General features: G+C 49.6%; 12 protein-coding genes and 1 non-coding gene across 13 annotated transcripts; 5 read left to right on the top strand and 8 right to left on the bottom strand.

Annotated features, from left to right (window-relative positions):
• Positions 1-84: 84 nt before the first annotated feature.
• On the bottom strand, positions 85-2,304 carry BZA70DRAFT_309969 (uncharacterized protein). Its single transcript, XM_064914902.1, has 4 exons — positions 2,033-2,304; positions 1,656-1,952; positions 512-1,563; positions 85-447 (listed from the first exon to the last, which is right to left on the bottom strand). The coding sequence occupies exons 1-4, from the start codon at positions 2,104-2,106 to the stop codon at positions 164-166; spliced, it is 1,707 nt and encodes a 568-aa protein (XP_064769296.1). The 5' UTR covers positions 2,107-2,304; the 3' UTR covers positions 85-163.
• A 10-nt stretch (positions 2,305-2,314) lies between these two features.
• BZA70DRAFT_276162 (MCM2/3/5 family-domain-containing protein) lies at positions 2,315-5,551 on the top strand. The gene is made up of 3 exons (XM_064912259.1): positions 2,315-2,703; positions 2,787-2,962; positions 3,018-5,551. Exons 1-3 carry the CDS (start codon positions 2,483-2,485, stop codon positions 5,243-5,245), a joined length of 2,625 nt encoding a protein of 874 aa, XP_064769295.1. The 5' UTR covers positions 2,315-2,482; the 3' UTR covers positions 5,246-5,551.
• Positions 5,552-6,057: 506 nt separating this feature from the next.
• On the bottom strand, positions 6,058-7,674 carry BZA70DRAFT_128847 (Maf1 regulator-domain-containing protein). Its single transcript, XM_064909553.1, has 3 exons — positions 7,465-7,674; positions 6,817-7,359; positions 6,058-6,760 (listed from the first exon to the last, which is right to left on the bottom strand). The coding sequence occupies exons 1-3, from the start codon at positions 7,468-7,470 to the stop codon at positions 6,494-6,496; spliced, it is 816 nt and encodes a 271-aa protein (XP_064769294.1). The 5' UTR covers positions 7,471-7,674; the 3' UTR covers positions 6,058-6,493.
• Positions 7,675-7,693: 19 nt separating this feature from the next.
• On the top strand, positions 7,694-8,419 carry BZA70DRAFT_128793 (uncharacterized protein). The gene is made up of 3 exons (XM_064909552.1): positions 7,694-8,064; positions 8,138-8,242; positions 8,302-8,419. The coding sequence occupies exons 1-3, from the start codon at positions 7,819-7,821 to the stop codon at positions 8,314-8,316; spliced, it is 366 nt and encodes a 121-aa protein (XP_064769293.1). The 5' UTR covers positions 7,694-7,818; the 3' UTR covers positions 8,317-8,419.
• Positions 8,420-8,521: 102 nt separating this feature from the next.
• On the bottom strand, positions 8,522-10,812 carry BZA70DRAFT_288639 (ferric reductase NAD binding domain-containing protein; the record flags this gene model as incomplete). Its single annotated transcript, XM_064914055.1, has 4 exons — positions 8,522-9,586; positions 9,651-9,764; positions 9,831-10,296; positions 10,361-10,812. 4 exons carry the CDS (start codon positions 10,810-10,812, stop codon positions 8,522-8,524), a joined length of 2,097 nt encoding a protein of 698 aa, XP_064769292.1.
• Positions 10,813-11,911: 1,099 nt separating this feature from the next.
• Positions 11,912-12,816, bottom strand: BZA70DRAFT_266579 (kinetochore protein Mis14 like-domain-containing protein; the record flags this gene model as incomplete). Its single annotated transcript, XM_064911039.1, has 4 exons — positions 11,912-11,995; positions 12,057-12,355; positions 12,422-12,542; positions 12,598-12,816. The coding sequence occupies 4 exons, from the start codon at positions 12,814-12,816 to the stop codon at positions 11,912-11,914; spliced, it is 723 nt and encodes a 240-aa protein (XP_064769291.1).
• Positions 12,817-13,189: 373 nt separating this feature from the next.
• BZA70DRAFT_t33 lies at positions 13,190-13,280 on the bottom strand. Its single transcript has one exon. It is a non-coding gene; the product is annotated as a tRNA-Ala (tRNA).
• A 508-nt stretch (positions 13,281-13,788) lies between these two features.
• Positions 13,789-15,857, top strand: BZA70DRAFT_276155 (uncharacterized protein). The gene is made up of 3 exons (XM_064912258.1): positions 13,789-13,937; positions 14,016-14,377; positions 14,440-15,857. The coding sequence occupies exons 2-3, from the start codon at positions 14,092-14,094 to the stop codon at positions 15,396-15,398; spliced, it is 1,245 nt and encodes a 414-aa protein (XP_064769290.1). The 5' UTR covers positions 13,789-13,937; positions 14,016-14,091; the 3' UTR covers positions 15,399-15,857.
• On the bottom strand, positions 15,858-18,952 carry BZA70DRAFT_294545 (uncharacterized protein). The gene is made up of 2 exons (XM_064914450.1): positions 17,626-18,952; positions 15,858-17,569 (listed from the first exon to the last, which is right to left on the bottom strand). Exons 1-2 carry the CDS (start codon positions 18,602-18,604, stop codon positions 16,089-16,091), a joined length of 2,460 nt encoding a protein of 819 aa, XP_064769289.1. The 5' UTR covers positions 18,605-18,952; the 3' UTR covers positions 15,858-16,088.
• Positions 18,937-19,790, top strand: BZA70DRAFT_294544 (uncharacterized protein). The gene is made up of 3 exons (XM_064914449.1): positions 18,937-19,050; positions 19,148-19,431; positions 19,499-19,790. The coding sequence occupies exons 1-3, from the start codon at positions 19,019-19,021 to the stop codon at positions 19,579-19,581; spliced, it is 399 nt and encodes a 132-aa protein (XP_064769288.1). The 5' UTR covers positions 18,937-19,018; the 3' UTR covers positions 19,582-19,790.
• On the bottom strand, positions 19,791-20,856 carry BZA70DRAFT_276152 (Prefoldin). Its single transcript, XM_064912257.1, has 5 exons — positions 20,605-20,856; positions 20,424-20,494; positions 20,225-20,349; positions 20,088-20,148; positions 19,791-20,010 (listed from the first exon to the last, which is right to left on the bottom strand). Exons 1-5 carry the CDS (start codon positions 20,663-20,665, stop codon positions 19,939-19,941), a joined length of 390 nt encoding a protein of 129 aa, XP_064769287.1. The 5' UTR covers positions 20,666-20,856; the 3' UTR covers positions 19,791-19,938.
• BZA70DRAFT_276147 (acid phosphatase-domain-containing protein) lies at positions 20,857-22,259 on the top strand. The gene is made up of 4 exons (XM_064912256.1): positions 20,857-21,073; positions 21,123-21,126; positions 21,389-21,492; positions 21,583-22,259. The coding sequence occupies exons 1-4, from the start codon at positions 20,983-20,985 to the stop codon at positions 21,906-21,908; spliced, it is 525 nt and encodes a 174-aa protein (XP_064769286.1). The 5' UTR covers positions 20,857-20,982; the 3' UTR covers positions 21,909-22,259.
• On the bottom strand, positions 22,162-24,906 carry BZA70DRAFT_246638 (uncharacterized protein). The gene is made up of 2 exons (XM_064910640.1): positions 24,344-24,906; positions 22,162-24,225 (listed from the first exon to the last, which is right to left on the bottom strand). The coding sequence occupies exons 1-2, from the start codon at positions 24,488-24,490 to the stop codon at positions 22,576-22,578; spliced, it is 1,797 nt and encodes a 598-aa protein (XP_064769285.1). The 5' UTR covers positions 24,491-24,906; the 3' UTR covers positions 22,162-22,575.
• Between the last annotated feature and the right edge of the window lie 11 nt (positions 24,907-24,917).

Here is a 24,917-nt window from a genome sequence, read left to right as displayed (position 1 = left end):
TATTACAATTGGCCTCGCTCTGATTGGAGCTCCCCAACTTATCTGATCTGACTCAACAGCAACATCATCTGATAACTCAACTGACCGTGCTCATCTGATGATTTCAAAAACATGTCATTTAATGCTGATTTACGCGTAGAAAAAATAAGAACCTCGGAACTCCTTATTCCAGCAAAGCACACAAACAAAAACAAAATAGAAAGACAAGCAGCAGGAAAGTAGAAAATAAGCACAACATCACTGCAAGAACGCCCGCTCTAGGTATTCTTGATCTTCTCAAAAAAGCCTTCACGTCCTCCTCTGAAACAATCCGTCCGTCCTCTGCGAACGGCTTCAAAAAGCTCGAGAGCTTGCTCTTGACTTTTTCGTATGCGTAGATTCCCTCCATAGCGTTGACGCGCGGCATCGAGTTCAATGCTCGCGCCCCAGCATCTAAAAGTGATGAAGCTGGAGATAAAAAGAAGTTAGCACAGTGGTCGGGTACGACATGTTATCAAGTGTTCAGACTTACTCTCGTCTTCATCCTGTGGCGGCTCATAAGTTACCTCCTCATCCTTCAGCATCGGGAACCGGTCCAGAAACTTCAAGCACTCCTCGCATCTGCAGATCTTCTCCCTCCAATCTGGGCACAGAAACAAAGAAAACTCCTTGTCCTGCGGAACCTCGGTGGGTAGCTTGCACGCACCGGTCTCGTGGTCCTCATCTATGGAATTCAAAGACACGGAAACTCTTGAGGTCATGGATGAGTTAGCACCCTGAGACACTGACGACGACGTCGATGAAGAAGACACTGACGAAGTTGACTTTGCGAGCTCATCTTTCTCTTTCTCGACCGATGGCCGTTTGGCGGACGGCACGATTGCCTCTGAATCCTCCAAGTGCCTCTTCAACTCAGAAGCAGCTGCTTTCAAAACATCTCGGCTGTGTATCACTGAACTCATCTCCTCCGGCTGTTTCCGAACCACAGCTTCAAGCGCAACACCCTTCATACCCGCCCATCTTCCCAAGAATGCCCTGTGTTTCGAAACGCATTTCCAGCAAATAAACGCCTCAAAGTCATCATCGTCCGGAAACCCAGGCGGCGCCACATGCTCGTCTTCTTCCTCATCGCTATCGGCTGCGCCTTGTAAATCGGCCGCCGAACCACTCAGATCGCCCACAAGCTCTGGCAACAGATTGACGCCCGTCGGATGACCCTTTGGTGGCGCTGGCTCCTTCTTTTTGGCAGGAGTGGCGGTGTCGGTTGTTGCCTCGGGTGCTGCGGAAGCAGCAGGAGGCTTTGTTGGAGAGTCGGTCTCATCCTCTTCCTCGTTTGGAGCTTCTATGACGACCTTGGTTGGGTGTCCCTTGGGAGACGGAGGCATCACCGGTTTTTGATCTTCAGTGAGACCCGGTTGTGTTTTATGAGCAGGCGGGAAAGGGAGACCCATAATGCACTCCTCGTGGTACCAGTCTTCGTTGCAGACGTCGCCTAACAAACACTGATACATCGTCCCTCGCTCGGTTTCAGGATCATATGCCGAATCACAAGAGCAGAATCTGCCTTTGAAGTTATGATCATATCTAGAAAAATAGAGACATGTGTTAGCATATAGCCACTATGCAACCTACATAGCCATCAAGCATAGATGGCGGTAGTGGAATCATAGACCTACCGATTGCTGCTGGACGGTATATCAAGCCCATCGAAATTCTTGCGCAAGTTGCACCCGCCAAACGCGCTCATCCGTGTAGTTCCGCAATCACAAGTGAAATTCCGTTTATTGAACAACTCGATGAGGTCATGGTCAGAATGGCACTGGATGCTGCAGCTGTAGCAGACGCCACTGGCATCCACCCCCTTGCTCTTCGCGATACACGTCAGGCATGCGTACACCGGTTGACGCAGCGGTCCGTCGAAGAATGTGCAGTGAGTCGGATCATATGGTAGAACCTCGCGAGCATCATCTTCACTGGGTGATAGCAAGCGGTGCTGGGTTAGCATGCACGGATGCAAACGAGAATCGGCATGCGGTGAAGGGGTAGAACTCACAGTTTTTGTTGCGACTCAATAAAGTCCACGGCAGTGATTGATTCCGGGCTGCCTACAGACGCCGAAGAGGACATGGCTGACTGATAGTAAACAGACAAGACGAAATGCGGAAGTCTGACAATAAAGAAGTAGTGTTTCTGATCCGTGGAGTGCCGCGCGCGCGTTGTGTGAGCAGGACGCGTGATCGAGACGCGGCTGGAGGGTGTGTCCCCTTTGTGTCACCCCAAAAACTCTGCGATGACACGTACGCGTCAGGACGCGCTGTAATCTAACCCTGAACGGAAAAAAAGACGCGTCGCTAAATTGAATTTCCTAATCTCGAAGCCCCTTCCTTCCTTTCTTTTGCTCCCAGTCGCGCTCTCGTCCACTACCTCCCCCATCTTCGCACTCCTCTTTCCCTTATTTTCCACCTCTCTTCACTCTTCCACCTGTTTTCAATTCATAAGACATATGTCTGGACGGAAAAGACAAGCCTCGGAGGCGAGCAGCGACGTCGAGAGTGATACTCTCATCGATCCCCCTTCCTCGCTCCCGCCATCCTCACCCCCAGCGATGCCTTTCGATGACGCCGAGCTGGACGAAGAGCTGCCTCAGGATGACTTGATCGACGACCTTGACGAGCAGGCCGAAGAAGAGGACGGCATTGACCTTTTCGGCGACAACCTTGAGCGGTAAGTCTTTATGATTTCTGCTGAGCCTTGATTGATTAATATGCGGCATTGCAAAAGAAGAAAACTAACTTATACTCCCTCAGCGATTATGCAAACCTCGATGACGAGAACAACACTTATAACCTTGGCGCGCGGGATATCGATGACGATGACTATGACGATATTGATATTGGTGAACGGCGCCACGTCGACCGGATCTTGGACCGACGAGATAGAGCCATCCGCAGCCGACGCGGACTCCCCGATGCGTTCCTGGATGGTACGATCCCCTATCTGATTATTTCAAATGCACAGCTTTCTAACGTAATCTGTAGATGATGAGATGGATGTCGAGCTTCCGACTCGACGACGTCGGAGAAATGCGTACGACGAGGACCCCGATCTCTCAGACGACGAGGACCCCTCGCTCGACGAACTCTCTGCCAACGCTTTAGGCGACGTCAAAGCTCCCACGATTGCAGAGTGGGTCACGCAGCTCGCCGTGCACCGCACGATTGCGCGCGAATTCAAGAGTTTCCTGTTTGCCTACATTGACGAGAACGGACGGTCGGTCTACGGAAAGCGTATCCGCACGTTGGGTGAGATCAACAGCGAGTCGCTGGAAGTCAGCTTCAAGCACCTGTACGAGGCAAAGTCCACACTTGCTCGGTTCCTGTCATATGCGCCTGCGGAGATGCTCAAGATCTTTGACGTCGTCGCCATGGAAGTCGTCGAGCTTCATTATCCGGACTACTCGCGAATCCACCCTGAGATCCACGTCCGGATCAGCGATATGCCAAATATCTGCGACATCCGCAACTTGCGAGAGGTTCATCTCAACAGACTTGTCTCGGTCGAGGGCGTCGTCACCCGCCGCACGGGCGTGTTCCCACAGTTGAAGTACATCAAATTCAACTGCACAAAGTGTAACACCGTCCTCGGTCCTTTCTTCCAGGAGTCCGACGTCGAAGTCAAGGTCTCGTTCTGCCACAACTGCCAGGCTCGGAGTGGCTTCACGATCAACACCGAGAAAACCATGTACCGAAACTACCAAAAGATCACGCTTCAGGAGTCACCGGGTACTGTCCCCGCCGGTCGTCTGCCCCGACACCGCGAGGTGATTTTGCTCTGGGATTTGATTGACTGCGCAAAGCCGGGCGAGGAGATCACAGTCACCGGAATCTACAAGAACTCGTACGACGGACAGCTGAACGCTAGAAATGGGTTCCCCGTCTTTACGACTCTCATCGAGGCAAGCTCCATCCGTCGTCGCGATAACAGCGGCGAAGGCGGGATGTGGACTGAAGAAGAGGAGCGCGCGATCCGTCAGCTGTCGAGAACGCCGAACGTGATTAACATGATTATCAATTCTGTCGCGCCCTCGATCTACGGACACGAAGACATCAAGACTGCGATTGCGTGCTCGCTTTTCGGCGGTGTGCCCAAGAACATCAACGGCAAGCACTCGATTCGTGGAGATATCAATGTGTTGTTGCTTGGTGATCCGGGTACTGCAAAGTCGCAGTTCCTCAAGTACTCCGAGAAGACCGCGCACAGAGCAGTCTTTGCTACCGGACAAGGTGCCTCCGCGGTAGGTTTGACTGCCTCTGTTCGTCGGGATCCATTGACCAGTGAATGGACCTTGGAAGGCGGAGCTCTTGTGCTTGCCGACAAGGGTGTCTGTCTGATTGACGAGTTTGACAAGATGAACGATCAGGACCGAACCTCGATCCACGAGGCTATGGAGCAACAGTCGATCTCGATCTCGAAAGCCGGAATCGTTACAACCCTACAAGCTCGCTGCTCGATCATTGCGGCTGCTAATCCCGTCGGTGGACGTTACAATTCGATGGTGCCGTTTGCTCAGAATGTCAATCTCACAGAACCTATCTTGTCTCGATTCGACGTTCTTTGCGTTGTTCGCGATCTGGTCGACTCGGAGACTGATGGGCGCTTAGCCGCGTTTGTCATCGATTCCCATACTCGCTCTCACCCGAGCCCTGAGGACGAGGCGACCGATGAAGAGGACGACGACGATATGATGGATGATGCTCCCGCTCAGAGCACCTCCCAGTCCACCACGCAGACTTCAGAAGCAGACGCGAACTCGTCGCCTCAGCGACCTACTCCCTCCACAGCCAAAGACAAGGAAGAAATCTCACCGATCCCGCAAGAGTTGCTCTCCAAGTACATCAACTACGCAAAGCAGAACGTGCACCCAAAGCTTCTCAACATCGACGAAGACAAGATCTCAAAGCTGTACGCCGACCTGCGCCGAGAATCGCTCGCGACCGGATCGTTCCCCATCACCGTGCGACATCTCGAGTCCATTCTCCGGCTGAGCGAGTCCTTTGCCAAGATGAGACTGTCGGAGTACGTTTCGTCTCGCGACATCGATCTCGCAATCAGAGTCACGATCCAGTCCTTCGTCGGCGCGCAAAAGGTCAGCGTCAAGAAGAGTCTGCAGAAGAGTTTTATGAAGTACATGCTTCCCAACGATGGCAATGCTCAGGGTCGTCGACGGAGACAGCGCGCGGATGAGATGGATGAGGATGAGGAGTAAATGGGATGGGACAGTGTTATAGGTTCTGCTGGTAATTTGTTTGAGTTATGTCTTGTGTTGTGGTTAGTTGTGTTATTCCATGCTTTGTATGTTAAGTCGCCTGTATTGTTATGTTGATTGAAGCGTCTGTAAAGTAATATTATTCAAATAGTGCTAGATTTCAGTATGAGGAGAATCAGATGATTAGCTGTAAGATGCGTCCATAGTTATATTCTTGGTAATTCAATTCCTGCAAGCAAATAATGAAAAACTCTAGAAAAGAAAAGAGTAGATAGAACGAAATACTGGAATGACCGCTGATAATTCAGCTGCTGGGTATGCAGCTCGCCGTGCGAAATTTCTGTGATCGAGCCCGCTAAACTACGATTACAGCACATATTCCGCAACCCAACAGCCCGATTTTGTGTAAACACCAGCTCAATACAACACTGAAAGGTATAGGATATTTATGACTAGATTTATTGGTTCCAGATCATATCGTTTGGATGGTACAAAGTCGTGAAGTAAATAAATCTTATAACTGGAAAAAATATGATCGAGTATCATCCATGGCCTCACTACACTCGCGGATGATTCATAACCATCCCACAGCACGATAATTTGGCCGCCCTCGGGTTATAAATCTACAGCTGTTAAATTTCGTTAAATTCGTAAAGAATAAAGAAAAAAAGGTGTCGCGACGACAATGCAGCGCGAACAAGGATACACCACAACGATGAAGCTTGGTAGACATTGCATTAATCGTAAACGTAAATTCAACTCGCAAAAACGCTGATCCCAGTCTGCCTCTGAAACCAATAGCTGCTTGCAAGAAAGTAAAGGGCGAGAACAAAAAAAAATCCGATTTGGGCTTTTCGCGCCCTATGACGAATTCCGACAAGTATTCGCCCAGATGAATCAAAGCAATAAGATATACCAAATTAGCAGGCCAAAAGACTCCATATAGCCGTCACAACGAACGAGGACAAATAAAATCAGTGCAGAATGAGAAATGGCAGGGAATAAAAATTGAAGAGTTGGGATGGCTGCCGATGCATCTGATATGGACAAGTAGGCGATGAGCATCGCGATGAGGTTGGTGGGTGACATTGCCGCAGCAGCTGAACCGCTCAACCCCGCAAAGTCGCCGGGGTAAGATAAACTCACGACAGCAAAACAAAACAATGGAGAAATAAACAATTGATAGAAATACTAAAATACAATTGGCAGATTGGTTCACGGAAGTAAATAAATGGTGACGTGCGTGCTCTAATCGTCCATTTCCAAATCGCCCACAATCGCGTCATCATCCGAGTCCTGGTACGCGTTATCATCCGACTCTTCATCATCGTCGTCGTCGGCTATCCGGTTCGCCGATTTGCGACCAAGATGATAAGAATGGCGGGTTCCCTTTAAAAAGAGATAACACACGCGTTTGCGCCGCTTGTTGAAGAAGAACCACATCATCGACCATATTGTTCCGGGTTCGTCGGCAAGAAATGATGGCGACGGGGTGTGGCTGTAGATAACGGAATCCTATTTTGAAAAATCAGCAACATGTACCAAAACATCAATATACAAAACAAACACACCTTCAGATCGATATGGCTGTCAACTATTTCCCACAGCCGCGGGGGAACCGGCATGCCGACGCCAAATAGTGTGTTGTTAAACGCATTCACAACTTGAGTCGCGCTCCGCTCGCGTTTGAAATCTTCGGGCCGCAGAGATGAGAAATCGTGGTCAGGATGACTCGCGTTCAAAACAGCAATTAGATAGGCGAAAGTCCGCCGCGACGAGACCTGATCGAGAGGACCGAATGGAGAAGCGCCGACGGAGGTGGACGAGGTGGTCGCGAGGAGAGATGAAGATAAGCCGTTTTCAGACGATCGCGACATCATCATGCTTCCTGAGCGCTCTAAAGGAGGTGAATATGACGGGGGACTTAGAGAGGATGAGAGGAGGATGTTGTCTTGGTGCATGGCGTGCAGTTGCTTGTCGATGGACTTGTAGAGCTTCTTATCACCGCCCGCAGCCTTTGTTGTGTAGAGGTCGCAACCCCCGACTACCTTGCAGTCGGGGGTGTCGAACTGGAGAGCAGAATTGATCTGCTCAAGATCTTGAATCTCGACGAACTGTGTACAACAGAATTAGAACAACCGGACCACATCAACAACTACCAATCGCCGACGAACGCGTCTCTGGGGATGCGCCTACTGCTGCACCGTAGAATAACGTACCTTCATTGCGAACTACTTGAACATGCGGCAACCTGTAGCCTTCAAATACAGCCGGTTATAATCCAGACACAGCCCTCGAAAGAGGTAACGGCACAGACGAGCTTGCAAAGACGACCGGTCACGACACTATGGCTGAGCAAGAGTTGAGGCCCAGGCGGAGGACGAGATGTGGTGCTCATCGCCAAATGCGGGAGTTGTGGGCTAGGGCTGTCCCGAGCGTCGATGCTTGCCAATCGTCCCAACCACACTGCCCGTCGAGCCAATCGTCAGAAAAAACTCACGATCTGCTGGGTTTGAGTGCTGCGCAATTGCTAAGAGCGAGAGTTTGCTGAACGCAGTAGTTGTGTGATAGCTATGGCTGGAAGCGATTACTCTTTCGTGTCTGGCGGATCCTTGAAAATCAAGGGAGCCAAGATCGAGAAGAAGAAGAAGAAAGCAGCAAAGGCCGCTGCCGCCGCCGCTTCTGCCTCTGCAGAATCGCCAGCACCGGAAGAAGACAAAAACGAAGAAAAAGAGAGAGAAAAGAGCAGCACGCCACAGCCTAGCGAACCGATAAAGACTGAATCAGAGCGAAAATTCGAAGAGTTGCAGCGAAAGAGGGTGTGTACTTTTCCTTGCCTGCTACACGTCGTCGCGGCGCGGCTAACCTTTTTTTTTGATTTCATAATTGCAGATGGAGAAGGAACTCTTGAAGAAGGCTTCGAAATCTCACAAAGAAAAAGTGCAAGAATACAACAAGTATCTGGCCAGTCTATCAGAACACAACGATATGCCCAAGGTAGGCTCATGAAAGTCACGCGTTTGTCCAACAGTAGATCGCTAACATATCATACATAGATCGGCCCCGGCTAATACGACGCGATACACAACACTTTACGATATCATGATTTATTTTTTACTTATCTAGCATTCAGATTAACTCAAAAAATCAAATTACACCCAACTAGTTATACAGTACAATATCATTATCACCCAAGAAAAGATCCATCAGCAAACTCCCACGTCTAAAGCATGCAATCAATACAGAACACTATTTAACACCTCTGATCGCCCTCAATCATGAAAAACCATCCTCGAAATAATCAATCCGGCGATCCGGCCGCACATCCAGATTCCGAATTACTGTGGTCCTCGCTAGATCAACAAAGCCCGCCGGACCGCAGGTAAACACGGCCAAGCTTCCAGCTTCCTCGCGAATCTCTCGCTCGACCACGCGCGGCACGTTCGGACGGCCGGTATGGTACGTCACGTTCAAAGTCGAAAACGAGCTCACCAGTTTCTCGGTCATTCCAAAGTCCTCGCCAATCTCGACCGTTTCGTATAGTCTTGCACCGTAACTCTTCTCATTGAGCGACTTGGATCGAGAAACTGCTGATGCTGGAGGCTCTTTGAAGATTTCAGATGTGATGTATATATGAACATCCATGAACGGACACTCTGAAATCTGTCTGAGTTGAGAAGTCATCCATCCCACGTTCTCTCGATCGCGAATGACCCAGTAAAAGGAAACCTTTCGATTGCTACCTTTTCTCTGTAGGCTCAAGGCGTAAGACATCGCAGCAGTGACGCCGACTCCGCCTGCGAGCAAAAGTACATTGTCGTACTTTTCAAGCGGATATGAGACCCCATAAGGACCTTCAATCCATATCCGCGCCCGCGAGGTTTGCTTGTCAACTGCATGTGCGTGTATCCGCCTGGTAACCCGATTAAATCTCTTTGCGACGAAAAAGTATCCCAATTCGTCAGACTGGGCCACGCTGAACGGGTTTGCCAGCCAAAAGTTAAGACGGAGAGTGTACATGTAAGCAAACTGCCCCGGCTTGTACGTGAACGGCACGAAAGGCTTGACGGTGACCTGTGTTGCATTTTGATTCGCGTGGATCTCGGCCTGTCCGGAGAAGTTGCCGTAAACGACCCGCAGAAGTCGTAGAAGACGGTCAAAGAGATAGACGGCAGCGGCAGTATACACCAAATACACATAGACGGTTGAGTCAATATGATATTTCAATAATAATACAAACGCGACGGCAAGCACGATGTGGATCGTCATGACAATCTCGTACCACAACCGCTGGAATGCATGGAATGATTCAATGATGATAAGAGCCAGTATTATAGTAGCCTGGTTTACTCACAGAAATGGTCAATAGCCGAAAAGGATGCAAAAGAGAAGGGGAATAGCTCACGATAACGCCAACTAGATTGGAGATGGCATCTATAACGACGGTAGTATATATCTTCATGCTCACAAAGTAGACGGTTTCCAGCACTCCATGAACGAAAACGTCAAAGGCAGCCACCTATACAGATATTGTCAGTTTAGTAACCAGATGCGACGTTATTAAAACCAAGAGAGCGGAACGTACCCGAGCACACCAGCGATGAAAGAGCCTGAAGGTATCGCTGGACCAGCCAGTGATTTGGCATAAGAATGCATTACGTCCGGCAAACTGCAAAGTGGGGATCAGCAAAAAGATTGCCATAACCCCAGTTCGCTTTGCCGAGAAGAGAATCATCTGAGAATTCTCGCTCATAATCTCCTTGGCCTCCAGATCGGCGTCGAATTCAGCAACAACAAAGATCAGATTTAGGAAGCAGAAGAGGCCAATGACGCATGACTGCCAAAGAAGCGGTAGCTGGCCTACAGGGAAAGCTGCAATCTTTACGGATTCCATGTGCTGACGACCAAACAAGGGCGGCAGAGCAAGATTCTTCTGGATCCATCGTGAGGTCGGACTCCGGGGCCGTTTCAGTCTGTCAAAGAGGATACCATGAAGGCGCGCCAAGGCAGCAATGAAGACGGCAAGGAACCAGAACAGAACGAGTACGGTACTACAAGCGAGTGGATTAGTACGACCCAAGCGAGGCTATAGCAAAAAGCAGCAAAAAGACAAACCCGTATATCTTGTTGTGCAGCGAGTTCGCAGCCAGTGCTCTTTGATACGCATATTGGGACTCGAACGACGCCGGAAGCACCTCGACGGCGACAGACAGCGAAGTAGAGTTGGCGGCTGCGGCCGCCGTCTCGCTGTTGTCAAGAGCGTTGCTGTAGATTTCGTCGTAGCTGCCGTTTGTATCGCACAGCGCATAGGCGCACTGCCGCCGGAAGCTGTTCCATGTAGCGACACGCTCTCTGACATTGCAGTTTGCCAGACAGAGGGTATAAGACTCGGCGTAGGCCGTGCTTGTGCAGCAGATGCTAGAGGCGGAGGAGGAGGATTCTGAGGTCAGACAACCGCTGAATGAATAGGAGGACAGGAGCGTCGAGCAGGCAGATTCACAGATCGTCGTAGCGGTGGCGAGCGGAAGGACAGACGCGGTCGCTAGTAGTAGGATACGGAGCTTCATGGCTTCTACCTGCGAATGATCCGTTCGGACAAGAACAGAGCTGCGAGGAAGAATCAGCGGAAGCAGCCATGAATAAGAGGAGGGGCCCGAGAGAGTTTTGACTCTGCGACTTTGCCATGACGACAGGGCAGCAATGAGTTTGTCCAGGGGTTTGGTTGGCGGGCTGCTACACGCGTTTAAGGTCCGAAGAACCCCTGGCCAGAGCCGCACGACGCGACGTGTCAGGCCAAGCAGAAGGAGAAGGCAAGGACGTGTAGGATATACACCGTTTGCTATTGTCCTCCATCGAGATACAATACACAGCCTCGCGCTGGTTCTCTTGATACACCACCGCGAGGACGAGATAGGGAAGCCTGGAGGGAGGTCGGGGATCAGTTAGCGCGAAGACCAGCGAACCGTGCGGATCCACACGAAATAGTTTAACGAGATCAGAGTTTTGGGCATTGCATTCCGCTCGCGTACAATTATATTCATTCTTTGCCCTGAACAGCCTATAAATGCACCTTTGTCTTCTTCTTCAAACCAATATCAATGCAGCATTCTCGGCCCCTGCTTTCTAGGAGCACACAGCATTTTGATCCAAGCCTGGTCTCTGGCAGCCGAGATGAAAGAGGGTCCGGCTATATACTCTGTTTCCCAAATAATAAATATCTCGACGATTTCGATCCCGAACATTCATAACAGCTCCTATTAAGAACCATCCCCATTTGGAGGTTGTGCCTGAGTTTCAACATTCCCCTGACATTGTTGAGCTCGCCATTTTTACCATATACAGCCAGTTGAGGCCTCGTGATGCTCAGCGACACGGCTGCGCGCGATCAGGTATCAATCCATTACAGTCGAAAATGCACCTCCGCAAGTTACAAGACATGTCATCATCATTACACCGTTAACAAACAAAACACAATCCACTCATTATCATACAGAAGATCAAAGCCAAGCAACTGACAAATGCACATGAGGACTGCAACGACAGCACGTCTGGCACAAACACCCGTCCCCTCGCGACATCTTAGATAAACTGCAAACAAAACCCTCACATACGCCGTAACATAATAATTCTGCAATCGATAACCAACGTGAACTCACTCATACATTCTTAAGCAGATTGATCTTTATAAGAATTCAGATGTGCAATAACAGCCTCCGCTCTTTCCACTTTCGAAATAGTACCAGGAACAGTCTAAATTTGAATCGTTAGCATCATGGGCACATCAAATGAGCAATCAGGAAAAACGCAGTACCTTCTTCATTTCTCTCAGCGACGCGATAAACTTATCGAAATCAGCCTCAATGGCATCTCGTCGCGGTATGATCTTCTCAATGTCAACCTCGGGCGCGTCTATACTCATGCTATCATCGTCATCTTCCAGTGTGTGGATCTTCTTGTTTATCTCCTCCGCTTCCAGCTCTTTCTTGTAGTGCTCGACAGCCCGCAGAGGAGCTTCACGTCGCAGCTTCGTGACCGCGACTGTCTCGTCGTCAATTTGCGCATATAACTCCCGCACTTTCTCGTTGAGTTCTAGGTCAAATGGCTCCACCGCTAATGCAAACACAAATCATTAGCCAATCTTTAAATACGTATATATCGGCATTGTAGGGAACGTACCTTCTGCCTCCTCCTTATCCATCTCTTTGGCTTTCATCAACGCGTCCAGTGATGGATCTGCTCCTTCCATTCCATTCACTACTATGCTGTGCTTTGAAAAATCAAAAACCTTTGCAATAAACTAGAGACACTTTATCAGACAGACTCTCTCGGCGCGTACCACTCAATGTACTTACCTCCTTCACCTTCTCTGCAACTTCCGCCCTCAACGACTCTTCCGCAGATTTCGACGGCAGATGCGTATCAATCTTACTCTGGGCAGCTTCCATAAATATCTTTTGCAAATACCGTACATCTTCCGAAACAAGCTGGAGCTTCTGGTGAACCGGTGGATGATGCAGTTGCTGGATCTCAAAGTCTGGAATAGTCCGTCCTGTTTGTGCTGTGGGTGCCATCTCTTCTGTCGAATTTTTGAGTAAACTGTATTACCGAGCGTTTGTAAATAACACACTTCCGTATCCTAGAAAACAGTAGTCAAAAGAAGAATATAAGACGACCGAGTATCTATTGCTCACTGTCGATTGTTATTCAACGTGGTGGTGGGATCTTTCTTTGTTTATACTCCTGTGGTCGCGATGAGCAAAACAAAACCTTAATCCGAAAGCGCGACTGCACTGCAAAACGAGAGTCTTAGACACCAGCAATTGCTCCTGCTCATATCTCTACGAATTACAGCATTAAATAATTTATAGAGTAACCTCTTGTCGTTATAGCCATATAGCGTTTGTCTATACTACTCCGCAGATATATAAAAAAATAAAAAAAAAGTGGACAAGTCCGGGTTCGAACCGGAGACCTCCAGTAGACTTAGATCGAAATCATGCAAAACTGGCGCGACTACCAACTGCGCCACATGCCCATTTTACACTCAAGTTTCCTAAGTGACACTGATGATCTGCAAAATGCTCATACTTTTGCGCGTTTGGAGTGATAACTGTCACTGTTTAGTAGTGGCTATGCAGTCTGTCTGTCTTTTCGTGGACGGTTTGCGATCTGCCCACTCTACCACTCTTGATCTCAAGATATAGCTTCCAGTACTTAAAATAATAGCAGCTCATACCGGTCTTTTGCAATTTACTTATATTAACTATCACTGCTTGTTTTTTAGCTTTACGCCGACTCATAGAAGTCCTAGTAGTATGGCAAAGCCTGCCCAGAACGCGGACGTGCGGCTCGTTTCCCTAGCAACAGATAATTGTGATTAATTTTCTCGATTAGATTTAAATTGTTTAGAAAATTCTCCTTCTGGTAAAGTGAAAATACTGCGAGCCAAATCACTTTACATGATTGCACACGTCATGTGTGCCCATGTGCCGCACGAACCGCCGGTGATCTTCTTATCCTTTCTGATTTTCTTCTCTTCTCCTGTTTTTCTCTCTTCACCATTCGCTTCTCTTTCGCCCTCTTTGTGGGTTTTTTTGCAACTTATACTTATTTGTTTTTACCGTTCTTGATTTAATAGCAGCTGGTCTGCATTACTTCAGTACACCTTCAATTCGGTTTTTGGATATAGAAGGTAGCTACCACTGAGAGATTTGGCGGAAGAGCTCCACCGGAGTCTTGATCGATACTAACCAGGACACTATTCTTCTAGCTCGCTGGACGACTTTTATTCCTCCTTTTCAAATTATTTTCTGGTCACTTTATCATTATAAAAATCAAATAAAAAAATGACTACAGGTGTCTCGGGTGATTTCGACATGTTGCAAGACGAATCTCGCCACTACTCCTCTCAGCCTCTAAGGGTCAACAAGGAGCAGTACCTTAGTCCAATTCAGGATGCGATATCTCCGGACATGCTATACAACAGCTCGCCTGATCTATCATTGTCTGGTAGTGAGTCTGAGCAGTACTATAGCACACCGGAGGATACCGCTGCGTTTTATTCGATAACGAAGATGTGGAATCAGCAGAATGAGCAGCTCATGGCTACGCTGCGGGCGCCCCAGTTTCCAAGTATGTATACTCAGTAGGTCTACTGCAAGAGCCATCAGACTAACGTATTCGCAAACTCCTAGCAAATAATCGACCGTTACCAAAGTTCGAATATGACGCATGCAATCCTTCCATTTTCTTGAGTCCTCCAGCGTCGGAATCGATGATCCATAACGATACCGTCGGAACCCGATACGACATATTCTCAAGACTGCCTCTGCCTTCAGACTCTTCAAGCTTTGCTGGCTCAAGCGGTCTATCGTCGGATGTTTCGTCTATGGGGTACTCTGACTACGAGCCGGACTACCTGGGCCGACCGGACTATGGATATCGAGCACCAGTGCCGGATAGCTCTTCGTCGCCTTCTCATTCTTCGTCCCAGGTACCTTTCATGACTTCGATGATCAACGGACATACGTCTGCAACTCATGATAATCAAATGCCTGTCTTCGCCTCAGAGAGTGAGTATGAAGCTGATTATGCTTCAGATGCCTTCTCACCTACTCTCTCGGCCGAGGATACAAGTGATTTTTCATCGCCAGAGCTGTACCAGGGAAGACGATTCCCTGAACCGGTTTCCGTTAAGAAATGCATTCCTACTTGGCAGCCTATCCTAACCGCCGACCCCTTCACTCGTCAGACTCTCTTTATCAATGCAGACGACTCTGATGGTTCTGAGCGGGAGCGTGGGCCTGGAAATAGGCTAGATGTGTACATTACCGGCCCTAATACGGACGGCAAGTACACATGTAACTACAACGGATGCGGAAAGTTGTTTGGGAAAAGATACAACATCCGAACCCACATTCAAACGCATTTGTCGGACAAGCCTCATTCTTGCTCACAGTGCGGTGCACGATTCGTCCGCCAGCACGATTTAAGACGACACGCAAAGATTCATACAGACGCAAAGCAGTATGTATGTCAATGCGGGAAGGGATTCACACGCCGAGATGCTCTGACACGGCATCGATTGCGCCAGATTTGCGTTGGTGGAACTGATCACGTCGATCATATCGACCATCGCGACGGCCTGCAATGATGTGGTTATTGAAGTCACGAGTGAACGTTCTTGCGTTGGTTTTTCTTTGTCTTTTTTGGTCATGTCTTTTTCGTTTCTGCTTAATGAGTGATAATGTTGGTGTCCGCTTAATCTGCTTTGATTGCTTTTGGGTTCGGAGGCTTTTGAAATTTTTAAAACTTTTTTTTTTTTTTTTGGGAAATATGAAATCAGCGGTTTTTCAGGTTTCTTTAACGTTGGTTTTGTAGTTATCTGGTTCATTGGATGGTTTCTTTTGTATGGTCTATTGTTTTGTATATCGAGCTTCGCAAAGAGTCTGGTGAGGTGTATGTGGGGGAGAAAGTACGCGACAGCACTCTTTGCTTCTAGGTAGAATTTATTGTACAACTGACCGTCAATCGATTGTCTTTAGAGATCTCAACACGGGTTGTCTCTCGTCTTGACCTTTCGTTTGAATAATGGGGAAAAATATATTGAATCAAACTTTCGTATCGCCACTATCTATCGGAGAGATGCATTCGAAATCCCACTAGATTTTGGGATTTGCGAAAGACAAAAGAAATGCAGATAACCAACGCCCTTTTTGATATTTACACGTGAAAATACTCGACTCGACTTCTTTTCGAATTGCACTTCCAAAGATCGCAATATATACACTATGAAACCCACCAAGAGATGTAGATACGGTTGTCGCCCGATAAATCAAACTATTTACAACAACGGCGCCAAGTCGTTCGGAGACTGTCGCTTCGCCTTGCGTTCGGAGACTCTTTCAGCAATATACCTAATAGCCTGGCAGATTGCGCGATTGTCAGTCTGATGCGCGCGGTCGTAAAAGACTTTCATATCCCTCATAGTCCAGTCCAAGGAGTCCACAGTGTCGCGCAAGAGCACGAGGCCCGATTTGTAGTGGCCTGTGACTGCGTAGCTTTGCAGGAGGAACCTTGCGGCGCGGAGATCGAATCTTTCGCGCTGCGAGTCTGTGAGCTTTTGATAGTCGGGCGTGGTCTTCCACAGTTCGCGCTCGGCGTAGAGAGCTTTGACAAACTCCAGATTGGGCCTCTTTTTGTCGATGAATTTGTACGCGCCTGAGAGCGCGGCGTCGTAGATGAAGCGGTTGCGGGTGACTTTTGTGGTGAAGCGCGGGTCGACGGCTTTTGAGAGCTGGTATTTGATATCCGGGGCAGAATCTCCGGGATCAGTTCTGTCAGGGTCAGCTGGACCGCAGTAGGCAGCGTCAGGGACTCCTGAAACCGAGGGATCGATGGGAGGAGCTGTTGTCTCGGCGAACCAGCGTCTGAAGCGGAACGGGAGATTGCTGTTGATTGCGAGCTGCAGGTACGCGCTGACTGTTCTTCGGCTCATCAGACGTGGATGCTGTTGCAGGAAGAGCATGATTGCGGGCACTTCACTCACGATCTGATTGAAGGTGAGCAGGAGAGTCGGCAGGAAAGGCGGGACATCGGCCGAAAGGGTGTGGGTGTCGAACGTGATGTTGCTGAGGAACGTTCTGCGGACTTTATCGCCGAGCTCGCCTTGAAGGCTGTACGCTGTTTCCTTGCCTTTCTTTCTCGAAGATCGGACGGCGATCGCGTTCGCGTAGGATTGGATGAGGAAACCGTACTCCTGCTTGCCGGGCTTCATCGACTGTTCGGAGCACATCCGCAAGAAAAACACGCGCGCGTGCACAAAGTCACCCGAGAGCGCACACATCTGAAGCATGCTCGACATGATCTCGGAGATCGGGAACCCCCGCTCCTGATACTCGAGAGCTAGTTCCCAGCCCTTTTGACGGTAGTCTGCGCGTTTGGTGCACGCGTATATAACTGACCTGAGAACATGCGGGTTCGTCTCCAGAGGCTCGATAGGACGTGTTGTCATCTCTTCGTAGAGATCGAGCGCGCGCTCGGCGTCCCGTGTCACGCCACAGGCGGAAATCATAAGACTGTAGATTCGAGAGTCGGGCAGAGTTTTCAGCGATCTGAACTTCATGAGATCAAACATTTGGTTCATCTCGCGAAACCGTTCGGTCTTGAAGCACATTCGCAGAAGCAAGAAGTAGTGGTTGACATTCATATCGATGTTATTTTCCAACATCTGGTCGACTGTGGTTGACATCTTTTTGTAGTCGTCGAGGTTGAAGTAGAGGCTGAGTAGGTTATAGTATACCCAGTGGTCGAGCTCCACATTGCCTGTTGCAAACGTTAGCATCTGATAACTTTGTTAGAATAAACAGGGGAAAACTTACTCATCTGCATGTACTGAACAAGAGACAGAGCCTGCTTCTCCCTCTTTTCGCTCGCAAAGGCCTGGAGAAACATATTGTACATATACGTATTCAACTCAATCTTGCTCTCTTCCAAGAGCTTCATCAAATCGATAGCGTGGTCTGCCCGGTACGCGTGCGGTATATCCCGCAAGAAGCTCTCAACGTCCTCCGGCGGTATATCCTGGAGTTTGACGTTGGTTCCTTGCAGCGTTTGGATGATCGCATCCCAATCCACCGCCCCGTCTTTCTGATACTGCGAAATTCCGCCGCCCACTTCTTCCAACCGCTCGTTTATCGACAACGGAAGCACAAATGCCAGATCTGTGACCTGACTTGACGTCGGATCCGCGTTTGTCGCAGGAACGGTAGATCCAGACGGAAGTGTCTTTGGTGCTGCCTTTTCAGGTTCACCCAAGAGCAGCCGGACATCTTCGGAATTGAGCGACGGCAAGTATCGCGCGTTTTGCTCGAATTCGCCGGGAAACATGCTCGCGTACGCCAGATCGATTTCGCTCTCGGACGGACGCGGCATCTTGCTCTCCTCCTCCAAGATTGCTTCTATGTTCTGCTTCTGCTTCTCTTTCTTCTCTTTTTTGATTTGTGCGCGCTCCTGGCGCTCTTTCTCCTTCTCTGAGAGCTCGCTACTCTTCATACCAAGACTCTGCTTAGATGTCCCATGGCTGTCCCGTTTCTCCCCTTTGCTTCTTTCCATCGCGTAGTCTTCTGCTCTCTTGTGTATCACACTCATGCTATCCATTGCTTCCATAAGGATATCTATATTCACGCTTTTGGGCCCCGGAGCCTGTCCGTAGTCGCGCTGGCTGCTGCATCTTGCTGTCCACGAGACCAGCAAAGTGTACTGCGGAGCACGACTTCGAGATCGCAGCCCGCTGAGACAGTGACTCAGAGGCTGATTTTGTCGAAGGAGTTGTGTCCGGGAAAGGACATGCCGCGACATGAGAGCAGCGCGGTGATGATCGAGGATGAGTATAAGAGTAAAAGTTCAACTAAAACGTCTCGGAAATGGAAATCGACGTTATACCGCCAGATATCGATAGCAAATCAATCTCTTAAGCGTCAACACACGTTCTCTGTCGTCAAACCACACGATTCAATGAAAACACAAGTCTTCTTCTTCAATGAAAACGTGCCCAATATTTCTTTCACTGTTTTCAGAAAAAACGGGAAACTCAAAAACTTCGCTCTCCAAACTCCCAATCGTCAAACTCTACTTACATGGGGCTAGGGCTTTGGAGGGGGGAGATTTTTTGGATAATTTTCAGGTGTGCGGTTTGGAAAGGAAGAAAAAGTAGTCGAGATATTTGATCTCTGCGTTACGTTGTTTCTTTGAGAGTAGAAGAGATAGTAGAATATGTCTTCTTTGGATAGTGAATCGGACGTTGAGTAAGTTTGTCTGCTTTTTAGCTACTTTGCCTCCTCGAGAGAAAATAAAAGGGAGTGGAAGCAAGCGATGCAGCAGCAGCTAACCAACCCACGACAGATTCGTCCCTCCTCGCGGCTTCAAACCGCTCGAGCAACCGAAATTCGACGCGCCAAAGACGCTGGCGGGCGGTAAGAAAGTGTGGCTGATCAAGGTGCCCAAGTCGATAATCGCAAAGAAGCAACTGCCGAAGCGGATTCCGGTGCCGAGCCGGGCGGCGCCGGAGGTGACGTTCAAGCACGAGAGGGTGAAGTACGTTGTTGCGGAGAATAAGGAGGAGGAAGCTATGGCGCGGAACGTGAGGATTCTGGCGCCGACGGCGAAGAAGGGGCAGTTGAGGCAATGTAAGTTGGACGACGGCGCGAAGAGTACTATGTTTGGATGATTTGCAGGTTGCTAACATGGCTGTAGTGATGGTTCCTATCTCGTCGGTGCTGCAGATCAGCGAGGTTGCTTCAGTTCCAAGTATAAACCTCAACGGAAAAAGTAAATAAGTCAAAAGTGGATATGTATCGCAAGGAGAAGAGACGATCAGGAGCGCGCGAGGAATATAGTAACTTATAGACGGTATCCATCTTCTTGGAGACAACAAAAGTTCACGGTTAATTTGGAGTTGGTTTTGCTAGTTTGATTGTTTGTGTCATGTATAGACAAATGATGAATAAAGGAGCGATGAATGGGCGCTGTCAGAGTTTTGTATACTACTTAAACATACAAAGTGATTATCCTGCATATACTTCCTGCTTTCTGCGACAGCCATCTGCTTTCTGCAACAACAACTATATCCATACACTCTTCAGAAATTTATTCCGCTATATACACTGCGACTCCAGCCGCCTCGGTCTGCGTGCTCAAGCCTTGATAGGCGCAGGGCCGCCCGCAGCAGCTGCGCTTTCTTGTAACTGCGCCTGGAACGCCATGATCTATAATACACAACAGTCGTTAGTGAGATACTCTTTATGCTGCTGCTGCTGCTGCGCTGAGCAATGTGTATATCTACCTCTGATCGCTTCTTCTCCGACGTAAGCTGCGTAGCCTTGATCTGATTTTCTACCCGTTCACTACACGTCAATCCACATTAGCACTCTCACCCTCTCTTATACAAACCGCGCAAACCACAAAAGAGTAGGCACATACATTTCAGACGTGATAAACTCAAGCCGCTTGTCGACGTTCATAACCGCTTCCGACCGATCCTGGGGAACAAGAACCGGCCCGATCAGCTTGTAAATCTTTGAGTCTTCGTTCAGTATCGAGAATTCCTGATAACGCAAAACAAAGCGAGAATGAGTTAGTGTTGAGGGGAAATTGTGTGGAGGTAGTAGAAGAGACGTACTTTCTGCACGATTTTGTTTTCTTGGAGCTGTGATTCAAGTTTCTGACGGGCTTCAATCGTTGTAGAGATATCTGTATTTGCAATTAAAATCCACGTCAGCACATGTTCTATCTTCTGCAGCCGCGTCTTCATTCTTCAAACCGCGCTGATGCGGTAGTAGTGGTAGTGGTAGGTATAATACCTGTCTGGATCTTTCTGTACTCGTCCATCATCTTCTCATACTGTGCTTGCGGTGTCGCCATCTCGTATTATGAAAATCTCGTTATTAAAAACCCTGTAAAAAAAATCGTTGCTCGAAAGGTTGCTAGTAAGCTTCAGATCTGGCGCGTGGTGTTTGGAGAAGATGATGTCGCAAGTCTCGAGAAGCAGTAAACTTTCCAGCGGCGAAATAGGCAAAAAAGAAACCTTGATGATATCTCAGCTGTAGATTCAATCCGCTCGGTCCCATCCCCGTTACTCCCCCCACTCACCAGCTACGTTGCCGTTATCTACCGGAGCAAACACGATATACCGCTATCTCTTTATTTTTTGGATATTAACGGTTGTCTTATATTTTACAATGACGACGAGTACCTCCTCACACGACGACGTCTTTGGCGATGGACCGTTGCCTAAGATTGTGGTTTTCGATCTGGATTATACATTATGGCGTACGCTATTCCTCTATGCCCTTTTTTGCTCTGGTTATTTTTTATTTAGTGGTGTGGGGAGTAGGCTAACGGGTGTTGTGCAGCGGTATGAGCTTGAATCGCGCAGGAAGAAGAAGGAGTGGATAGGAGCAGCAGCTTATTATGAGATTATACAGATCTGGAGTGACGTGAATGTATCACCGCCAGTAAAACCCGGCAAGACGAAAGATTACATCGTCGATAGGTCTGTATCTACCCGTCTACCGCGATAAAAACAACCGCCCGAGCAACAGCACGAGGGCAATGGAATGATATTGACACGTGTGAATTACCCAGGTCCGGCGAGAGAATCTCGTTTTTCAAGGATGTGCCTTCAATTATCTCCGCGTTGAAAGCAAGAGGAATCAAGATCGGTGCCGCGAGTCGGACTGACGCTGTTCGTAAGTGCCCATCTATCTACAAGCAAAAACTGCGATCTCCACGTGCAATCCCATGATTCTCTTGGCTGACAGGTTTACAATCCTTTCCAGAAACGGCAAAGAAAATGCTAAGCCTGCTGCACATCGACGACAAGCCCGCGATCGAGTCCTTCGACGTCCTGCAGATCTACCCGGGCTCGAAGGTGACGCACTTTTCGTACATCAAGGAGGATACCAAGATCCCGTACCACGAGATGATTTTCTTCGACGACGAGAGCCGGAATAAAGAGGTCGAGCACGAGCTCGGCGTCAAGTTTGTGTACGTCTCGCAGGGGGTCAATTGGCAGTTGCTCAAGAGCGGGATCGAGGAGTGGAGAGTGCATCAGCAGGAATACGCGAGCGGAGCGAAGAAGGCGCGGAGAGCGGCGAGACTGTAAGTACGTTTGTCTTTGGGCTGTGAAATTGGTTACTGACTTTTGGTCTTCCGCAATTGAGGGGGCTTTAGGACATAGATTATGGAAATTTATGAGATAGATTGATTGATATAGAGACAATTATTATAGAGATCAGCGGACGACTGCTAGATTACATACAATGCCTTTGTCAAGGACTGATCGTCCCCTGACCCGCTCTCTGTAGTCTACGCGTCTGTCACAGCCTGGTCGTCGCAAACGGACTTTTAATAGATTTATCATCATCATCATCATTATCATCATCATCATCATCATCATCATCACCATCATCATCATCGTCGTCGTCGTCGTAATAGTAATTCGCGGATCGTAATAGTAATTCACGGATCGTCACCGCTATAACACGACCTGCGCCACAATATATAGTCGGCCATCCCCTCACCGTGACGACAGGCAGAGTCTACGCGTCACGAGTCTACGCGTCGCGTCAGCTATGAGGTCGCGATGACGAATAAAAGACCCTTGCGAGGAAATCACACTTCTAAAGTTCCGAATGCGAGGTGCTGGTTCAGTTCAGACGGACAGAGTAAGAAGACAACAATATCAATTTACATAACCTAACGCGAACAACATAAACAAAGGTGAAGAACGGGCTTCTATATACAGTCATGAAAATACAGCAAGACAAGATCTACGCAGCGCCGATTTTCTCTGCAATCGTAATCGCGTTCACGTCCTCGGCCAACGTCGCGTCGACCAGAGATCTGTACTGCTGCTGCCTCTTGGCCATGTCGAGGAAAATCAGGTACTTTGCGTCAATCAACCGCTTCTCCTCGCCGTCCTGGGTCGGGTAGACGACAGTGCCGGAGCCGCTCATGCGCTTCATGATGGTCCATAGCGAGTCCGTGTAGCCGTCTTTGTCCGCGGACGCGGCCTTCGCGCCGAGCAGCGCGGAGCCAAAGACGACGGCGGCGTCGATGTACTTTGGGATGACGACCGGCATGCCGGTGCAGGAGGCCATGAGCGAGGTAAGCACCGGGTTGCGGCACTGTCCGCCCGAGAGGAAGATCGATTTGATGTTGTGGCCGGAGTCGTTGAGGGCCTGGATGATGTGGCGGGTTTGCAGGCCGATGAACTCGACGGCGGCGAGGTACGACAGCGCGAGCGCGTCGACCGAGACGTCGAACGAGAGACCGACGACGACGCCCTTCATCTTCTCGGACGCGATCGGCGAGCGGTTGCCGTGCAGGTCGCCGTAGAAGTAATAGTGGCGGATGAGATGCTCGAGCGTGGGCAGGCTCTGCTCGACGCGCAGCTGCTCGAGGCGGTCGTTGAGGAACTCGAAGATCGAGACGGATTTCGCGTCGGCAAGGCTCTTTGCTTCCGCGTGGGCCGGGTGGGATTTGAGAATGTGCGCGAGGAGCGCGCCGGTGGCGGACTGGCCGCCCTCGGCCATCCAGTAGTCTGGCAGGAGGACGTCGCGGTAGGGACCCCAGACGCCGGGAACAAAGACGGGGTTTTTGGTGACGGCGAGATGGCAGGTGCTTGTGCCGGCGACGGCGGAGAGTCTGTAGGTCGCGACGTCGAGGTCGTGCTCGCCCTCGGCGGACTCCTGGATCCAGTTTGGGTCGTTGATCTTTGCGGCGACGGTGCCGATCCAGCCCGCGTAGCAGTCGATGACACCGGAACCGACCGCGCAGCTGGGGTCAAGACCGAGCTGGTCGGCGGCCTCGGGGCAGAGAGTGCTGAGATACTCGCCAGCGGAGAGGATTGTGCCATTGACGCCGAGGACGCCGCCGACGCGTCTGAAGTCGTCTTCGACGAGCTCGGGGAGATCGATGGCCTCGAAGAAGTCCGCGGACCAGCCCTTCATGCAGCCGTCGACGCCGACGGGGACGTAGCCCTGCTTGCAGACGACGGAGCAGAACGAGCGGGTTTCCTTCTTTGTGGCGCGGTGGGTGAGGAAGTCTGCGAGATCGTAGAACTTGCAGTTTGCAAACTCGCCGGCGGGCATGTGATTTTTGAGCCATTTGACCTTTGGAATTTCCATTTCGATCGACATTGCGCCGCCCACGTAGCGGAGAAGGTTATGGTCTGTGGCGTTTATCTGCTCGGTTTCGTCGGGACAGCGGTGGTCCATCCAGAGAACGATGTTTTGGGAGTTTTCGGCAAAGTCGGGACCGACGGCGACGGGGGAGTCGTCTGACTCGCGGAGGACGACGAGGGAGCAGGTTGCGTCGAAGCCGAGGCCTTTGACGTCAGACTTTGAGACGCCGGAATCGGCGAGGATTTTGCGGACAGAGTAGCAGCAAGCGTCCCAGATGTCGTCAGAGGATTGGTTCTGATATGTAGTGTTAGCGGTGATATATATAAGAGAGAATGTGGGAGAGCAGGACGACAAGAAATAAGAAATGAATAGATGAATAAGAACGACAATAACACTTGATGAAGATACATACATAGAAATCCGGCTTGGGGTTCCATTGCTTGATTTCCTTTGAAGCAACGGCAAGGATCTCACCGGTGGAGTCGATAAGACAGGCACGGGCGGAGCCAGTACCGACGTCAATGCCTACGTAGAAGGGTCCGTTCTGCGAGACAGTCATGGTGGAGCAGATATGAATGATAGCAAAGCAGAAGAAGAAGAAGAAGAAGAAGAAGCAGATTGAGCAGGATCAATATCAGGATCTAAATCAAAAGAAGAGAGGAGGGGCAGGGATGGAAGCGCGATATTTAGGATGCTGCGGCGGGGAGAGCAGACCACAAAAAGGCTAAATGAGCGAGAAAAGGTCCTCGATCGAGTAGATCTGCCGCGCACTAAGAAGGCCGCCGGTCATGTGGTTAGGGCTTCCCACAACAGGCAACAAAAGCACGTGAGTCAGCAGACTAAGAGAGCTGACAAAGCCATGCGAACCGCCGCCTGAACCCGAACCAGGAGGCGGTTCGGCCGGCACTGCGGTGGATCCGAGTCCGAGCTGTCAGACGGGTTTAGTGCGGAGACTGAAGACCCGACGAAAGCGATCACGCCAACGC

This window comes from Myxozyma melibiosi (assembly GCF_037950935.1).
Source record: "Myxozyma melibiosi strain Phaff 52-87 chromosome Unknown BZA70scaffold_3, whole genome shotgun sequence".
Taxonomy (NCBI): domain Eukaryota; kingdom Fungi; phylum Ascomycota; class Lipomycetes; order Lipomycetales; family Lipomycetaceae; genus Myxozyma; species Myxozyma melibiosi.
This window is presented reverse-complemented; position numbering and strand designations above follow the sequence as displayed.

What these genes read in the sequence shown, in the direction of transcription:
- BZA70DRAFT_309969 (XM_064914902.1), bottom strand. Translation starts at nt 2,106, where the DNA reads ATGTCCTCTTCGGCGTCTGTAGGCAGCCCGGAATCAATCACTGCCGTG. An exon ending in ATACCGTCCAGCAGCAATCG is followed by an intron (nt 1,564 to 1,655) that starts GTAGGTCTATGA and finishes CTATTTTTCTAG; the next exon opens with ATATGATCATAACTTCAAAG. An exon ending in GCCACAGGATGAAGACGAGA is followed by an intron (nt 448 to 511) that starts GTAAGTCTGAAC and finishes TTTTATCTCCAG; the next exon opens with CTTCATCACTTTTAGATGCT.
- BZA70DRAFT_276162 (XM_064912259.1), top strand. Translation starts at nt 2,483, where the DNA reads ATGTCTGGACGGAAAAGACAAGCCTCGGAGGCGAGCAGCGACGTCGAG. An exon ending in TTCGGCGACAACCTTGAGCG is followed by an intron (nt 2,704 to 2,786) that starts GTAAGTCTTTAT and finishes ATACTCCCTCAG; the next exon opens with CGATTATGCAAACCTCGATG. An exon ending in CCCCGATGCGTTCCTGGATG is followed by an intron (nt 2,963 to 3,017) that starts GTACGATCCCCT and finishes CGTAATCTGTAG; the next exon opens with ATGATGAGATGGATGTCGAG.
- BZA70DRAFT_128847 (XM_064909553.1), bottom strand. An exon ending in ACAGCCATATCGATCTGAAG is followed by an intron (nt 6,761 to 6,816) that starts GTGTGTTTGTTT and finishes TTTTCAAAATAG; the next exon opens with GATTCCGTTATCTACAGCCA.
- BZA70DRAFT_128793 (XM_064909552.1), top strand. Translation starts at nt 7,819, where the DNA reads ATGGCTGGAAGCGATTACTCTTTCGTGTCTGGCGGATCCTTGAAAATC. An exon ending in AAGAGTTGCAGCGAAAGAGG is followed by an intron (nt 8,065 to 8,137) that starts GTGTGTACTTTT and finishes TCATAATTGCAG; the next exon opens with ATGGAGAAGGAACTCTTGAA.
- BZA70DRAFT_276155 (XM_064912258.1), top strand. Translation starts at nt 14,092, where the DNA reads ATGACTACAGGTGTCTCGGGTGATTTCGACATGTTGCAAGACGAATCT. An exon ending in GCGGGCGCCCCAGTTTCCAA is followed by an intron (nt 14,378 to 14,439) that starts GTATGTATACTC and finishes GCAAACTCCTAG; the next exon opens with CAAATAATCGACCGTTACCA.
- BZA70DRAFT_294545 (XM_064914450.1), bottom strand. Translation starts at nt 18,604, where the DNA reads ATGTCGCGGCATGTCCTTTCCCGGACACAACTCCTTCGACAAAATCAG. An exon ending in TGTTCAGTACATGCAGATGA is followed by an intron (nt 17,570 to 17,625) that starts GTAAGTTTTCCC and finishes CGTTTGCAACAG; the next exon opens with GCAATGTGGAGCTCGACCAC.
- BZA70DRAFT_294544 (XM_064914449.1), top strand. Translation starts at nt 19,019, where the DNA reads ATGTCTTCTTTGGATAGTGAATCGGACGTTGA. An exon ending in GATAGTGAATCGGACGTTGA is followed by an intron (nt 19,051 to 19,147) that starts GTAAGTTTGTCT and finishes AACCCACGACAG; the next exon opens with ATTCGTCCCTCCTCGCGGCT. An exon ending in GAAGGGGCAGTTGAGGCAAT is followed by an intron (nt 19,432 to 19,498) that starts GTAAGTTGGACG and finishes ACATGGCTGTAG; the next exon opens with TGATGGTTCCTATCTCGTCG.
- BZA70DRAFT_276152 (XM_064912257.1), bottom strand. Translation starts at nt 20,665, where the DNA reads ATGGCGACACCGCAAGCACAGTATGAGAAGATGATGGACGAGTACAGA. An exon ending in GAGTTTATCACGTCTGAAAT is followed by an intron (nt 20,149 to 20,224) that starts GTATGTGCCTAC and finishes ATTGACGTGTAG; the next exon opens with TGAACGGGTAGAAAATCAGA. An exon ending in CGGAGAAGAAGCGATCAGAG is followed by an intron (nt 20,011 to 20,087) that starts GTAGATATACAC and finishes TGTGTATTATAG; the next exon opens with ATCATGGCGTTCCAGGCGCA.
- BZA70DRAFT_276147 (XM_064912256.1), top strand. Translation starts at nt 20,983, where the DNA reads ATGACGACGAGTACCTCCTCACACGACGACGTCTTTGGCGATGGACCG. An exon ending in GAGTCGGACTGACGCTGTTC is followed by an intron (nt 21,493 to 21,582) that starts GTAAGTGCCCAT and finishes AATCCTTTCCAG; the next exon opens with AAACGGCAAAGAAAATGCTA.
- BZA70DRAFT_246638 (XM_064910640.1), bottom strand. Translation starts at nt 24,490, where the DNA reads ATGACTGTCTCGCAGAACGGACCCTTCTACGTAGGCATTGACGTCGGT. An exon ending in ACCCCAAGCCGGATTTCTAT is followed by an intron (nt 24,226 to 24,343) that starts GTATGTATCTTC and finishes ACTACATATCAG; the next exon opens with AACCAATCCTCTGACGACAT.